Here is a 4,863-nt window from a genome sequence, read left to right as displayed (position 1 = left end):
CAGGAGGAAGGAGAGAAGGAAAATATTCCCTCCAAACTATCACTGTATCTGCAGACCCAGAGAAAAACCATTTGAGATCTGATGGGGATTAATAAATTTGGTCTGTCAGTGACTTGGGTTTTCTTATTTCTTTTTTTTCTTTTTAAAGACCTAGGAAAATTCCTTTCTGTAAGTAGGGATAAATGGATTAAACACCAGCTATTTCTACAGTACAACTAGTACACCATTTCTTCCAGACCAAAATACAAAACTATCCAATCCCACCAAAAGCAAGAAAAACTCTGAGACATGGGAACTATCTGTGGAATGTAACTAAGGGGTCAGTGTCTCATATTAAAGTCTAAATTCTTCACATAAAAGCAGTAGTTACAAGTGCCTGACAATGAGATCAGTGAATTTAATGTGCATCAAAGACTTCATGTACCTTAGATAACAGAGCTCAGACCCAGGTCTCAGCCCTACTGTGAGATTTGGCCCTCCTGTATGAAGGCTAAAACAGCCCTCATTTGTCAGCTGAAGTTATTTACAGTATCTACCTTTTCAGAAAGTAAAACAGTTTAATTCATTACTCTCTGGAGTATATGTTTAAATAGCACAGAACTATAAGAGTTCAGTATTAGAGATGGAAGTCTTAGGAGATATTGATACTATTCACAAAGCTCATTTATGGGGGCTGAGAGTGTGTGTGTGTGGCAGGTCAGTCAAGGCAAAAATAAAACAAAACAGTGGGAAGATTATTATTTTATCACTTACCTTCAGCTGAGTCAGGGACTGTAGATCCTGAACAAAATGGCTAAAAATAAAGATAGGAGAATGTCAGGATTTGTTGGAATTTTGTTTAGAAATTTATTTATTTTTTTTTACAATTTCATTTCTGCATGAATAATTACATTTCACCAGTGGATAAGCAAGGGTCTTGCAGCCATTGAAGTCAACAGCACAAGCTCAGACATTAAACAAATCCTGGTTTCAATTAAAAATAAGTTTAAAATGGATACAGAAGGGTTTGTATGCAAGTCAGATGAGCCTCTTCTGCTTTCCAGTATGGATCTAGCTGAAAGCACTGCACATGCAGAGAAGGAAGGAGGTGGCTTTCCTACTCTCAAGCAACCTTCAGAGGCTGCCAGTCCTGACAAACTGAAGGATCTAACTCTGCTCAGCCAGAAATATAACACTGATGAAAAAATTCCAGGGCCTTTGTGACACCTTTCCATTCTTTCTGCCTTTCAGAAACATCTTCAAAACACACTGACTACACAGTTTAATACTGGCCTCAGTAGCTGGAATACATGTTCTACTGGGCCTGGTTTGTGGCAGCTGTGTGTTAAGTGCTTTATAATTAAATGGTGGAAATACAGAATTTTGAGAGTATTTATCAAGGTAGGAGAAGATATTTGCAAATGAAGAGTGAATGAAACTCCAAGATACTGGATGGCTTTCACACAAACTAACTGTGGCGGTAAGGGGACAGAAAGTGAGGCATCCTTTGACAGAAGGGTAGTGGGCAATGAGAAAGATAGGAAGATAATTACACTCTATTAGCCTTCCTTAATATTTGGCTTTTAACATGAGACTCAGACCAAATCTTTGCAGATACTTATATTACAAGTTTGTGCTTTGAATAGCTATGGGAGAACACCTAACTTTTTATCACGTATTAGTTAGGATCTATGTTCTACTGCATTAGAGTTGGAATATATGGTTTGTTACTCATATTCTAAAATTGATTTCATATTTTACAGGAAATTAAATTCCTCTCCATTTTGATACACACTGATTTGAATCAATTACACTCTTCACTCCCACCCACAGGCTTCTTATATAGTGAGTTAACAGAACAATGGGATTGACAAGAGCAACCAACTGCACCTCTGAAAAGAAACAAACATATCCCAAATAAAAAATGAGGGGAACAAATTCTTCCATGAAAGCAAATTTTTCCTTTGTGAATAATTTAATTGGAACAAATAATATACACAATCAGTGTACAATAAAAATGAAAAGGTTGGTTAGAAACATTAGTCCCATTTCTGAAAAATTCCATTCACTGGAGAGGTACTAAGTCACAAAACAGCCCTGACTTCAGCTAAGCTACTCAGGATGAATGGTTTCTGGAATATTGACCCTCTGTGGCCTAATTACCTCTTCCACTGGTGATTCCATTTCTTTACCAGTTTGGCAGGATAACTGCTGAGCTGCAGCCTGTTCTTCTTCTGACAGAGGTAAGCGCTGGAAAACAGACAAACACAGGACTCTGATACTTTCAGTTCCTAGGGTGATGGTTTACAGAAGAACTCAATGTTTGTGCATCCCTTTTCTCATGGAAACTAACAGGAGACTCCTACTTCCCTTCTGACGGAAGCAAATTTACAAGCAAAGTATTTCTGAAAAATCCAACCATAATACTCCTTTAACATGAGTACTATAAATGATTCAATGGAAAGAAGATAAATTATTCAATGTATTTCACTTACATTTCTGCACAACAGTTTAATCCATATTTTATTTAGGAAATATATATAAAAAAAAATATTTATTTTAAAAGTCTAAATATAATTCAAGAAACAAGAGTCTTCCACTTTAACAAAATCCAAATATGAAATTATTCTTGGCAGCATATCCTTGGAACACAGGGAGAGAAAACATTTTTTCCCTTCTGTGACATGTAACTACTGTCTTTTAAATAATTCTAATAATTTTAAATCATTATACAGTACATTTCATCATTAAAGACTGACCAGTAGTTTGCCTAGAGCTGTTGACAAACTAAACACAACCTTGGGGCACTGCCATTGGAATGCTAAAGCCAGAGCTGAGATCTGGGAATATGTTTTGGTCACATCAGTTCTGTGCTTGCCACTAGACTAGTAAGTAGCTTTTTTGATCTAAATCACCTTATTTGTAAACAGACCAAAATAATGCTTTGACTTCTTAAGGAAGCAGTGTCTGAAGACCACTTACAAAAATGTGGTGTTATTATTTTCCTAGATAGATAAGCATTATCTTACTGAGAAAAACTTACTCCTGTGCTCCAACAGCAATTCCACTGCATGTGTTGGTTTTAACCTAATCACTTTAGACAGTGAAAATACATTTGCCATTTCATTTTTTGCCTTTAAACATTTATTTCACTTTCTAATTTCTTCAAGGTGGCTACTCGTAAAAAAGGGCTGCGGTTGGGACACTGCTGTGCACAGAGGCAACAATTTCTATGAAATTATTCAAATGTGGGTCACACTATTCTCACTATTATGATATTCCTTCAACTCCAAAATGGAATTCCACTAGCTTAACTGTTGAGTGATCAATCAGACTTGTGATTTACAAAAAGAGCTCAAATCTTGCAAACATTTCTTTAGGTAAACAGTCTACTCTTAAAATATATTAAGAGTTTTCTGAAAGTGAATGTGTAAGTTTCCAAAAGAGCTACAAACGGATACATAAATTTTCCACAAATACATGTTAATTTACAGGAGTGAGAGCCAAGTGATTAAAATGAAAATACTACCTCAAGATCAGTATGATACTGTAATGCTTGAACCATCTTCCTGGTGTTTTCTAGAGCAGTACGGATGGCCTGCATGGATTCTCCCTGCTCTGTGGATATTTTTTCCAGCTGCATACATAACGCTCTGTAACGAGATTTCACTGCTGAGAGTCCTTCCAAGAGAGCAACTGGATTCTCCTGTGCAGAAAGTTAAAAGTACATTTAAACTATTTAAGAAGAGAATGTTAATGTGGCCACATAGCAACTAAAAGCGTAGGCATTAGAGCCACTAAAATATAACATGAAATGACTCTCTGCAATGAGAAGTGTAGCTGTGAGCATCTGTTTCATCTATACATTTCATTTTTCATATGCAAAAATGATAGTGTTAACAAAACAGCATAACTCTGTGGTTCCACAACAAAAACAGGAGGATGAATTTATTGTGTTGGTGAATTTTAATGGCTTTTCTGAGATGGAATAAATTAGGGACTTGTAACTAAACAGATTATTTTTCCACTATATGTCAAATACACCTGGAGACAAGGACTTATCTGTAAAATCCTTTACATGATGCCATTTATTCTTTTCCTTTCATCTCTTCCCCACATCTGAATTTGGTCATTGCTTATTAGCAAGTTTATCTTTGATCTCAGAGCAAGGGTGCATTTTAGCTCAGCCTGGAACCTGTCTCTTAAATGTAGGTGCTACCACTATAACTCATTTCTCAAAGCAGAACATAAGACAATTTCACTATAGCAAGAAATCAAGGGGGTTTTGCTGGTTTCTGCACTGAATTGATATTAGGCCAGTTACCTTGGCATATGATGCAAGAAATATTTTATCATAACAATAAAAATATAACAACTACATAAAAGAAGAGCCATGTTTATTTTAGGATGAAATAAAATTACCCATTTATTACCAACTTCATGAAAAGTGCAACAAAATCTATTAATTTAAGATGAAAATACTACCTCCGCTTCTGGATTTTCAGGAAGACTCTTCATTATTTCAAACTCCAGTTTGTGTTGAATATAATCCAGATCAGCTTCTGCCTTCTGGAACTAAAATATTTAAGGTCAGCCACAGTGTGTTAAAAAAACAAGAATTGCAGACAAAAGCCAAGCATTTGCCTTTCCTGTATTTCAGGAAAGCAGAAGCCAGATGCCTCCATTTTAAAGGCTCATTCTGTAAAAGTGAGTTTCTATTCCTCCAATCTATTCCATTAGTTAATATTTGCCAATCATGCTGACACACTTCCAGCCTAAAAAAATAAAGCAATAAACTTTCAGACAACACAACCATTTTCCTCTCACATGTAATTCTCACATCTGTGTGTACACACAGACACTTCAATTATTTTCAACTCTTTC

General features: G+C 35.8%; 1 protein-coding gene across 1 annotated transcript in view; it reads right to left on the bottom strand.

The window, feature by feature from the left end:
* SKA2 (spindle and kinetochore associated complex subunit 2) overlaps positions 1-4,548 on the bottom strand; it is a 5,575-nt gene extending 1,027 nt beyond the window's left edge. The window contains exons 1-4 of the mRNA XM_010009117.1: positions 4,465-4,548; positions 3,509-3,685; positions 2,143-2,229; positions 754-793 (exon numbers count right to left, since the gene is read on the bottom strand). Of these exons, the coding sequence (XP_010007419.1) occupies positions 754-793; positions 2,143-2,229; positions 3,509-3,685; positions 4,465-4,497 (337 nt within the window). The 5' untranslated portion in view covers positions 4,498-4,548. The remainder of the gene's footprint in view (positions 1-753; positions 794-2,142; positions 2,230-3,508; positions 3,686-4,464) is intronic.
* Between the last annotated feature and the right edge of the window lie 315 nt (positions 4,549-4,863).

Source organism: Chaetura pelagica, unplaced genomic scaffold (genome assembly GCF_000747805.2).
Source record: "Chaetura pelagica isolate M959 unplaced genomic scaffold, ChaPel_1.0 scaffold72, whole genome shotgun sequence".
NCBI lineage: Eukaryota > Metazoa > Chordata > Aves > Apodiformes > Apodidae > Chaetura > Chaetura pelagica.
The sequence above is the reverse complement of the archived record's forward strand: the minus strand, read 5'-3'. Positions and strand labels throughout refer to the sequence as shown.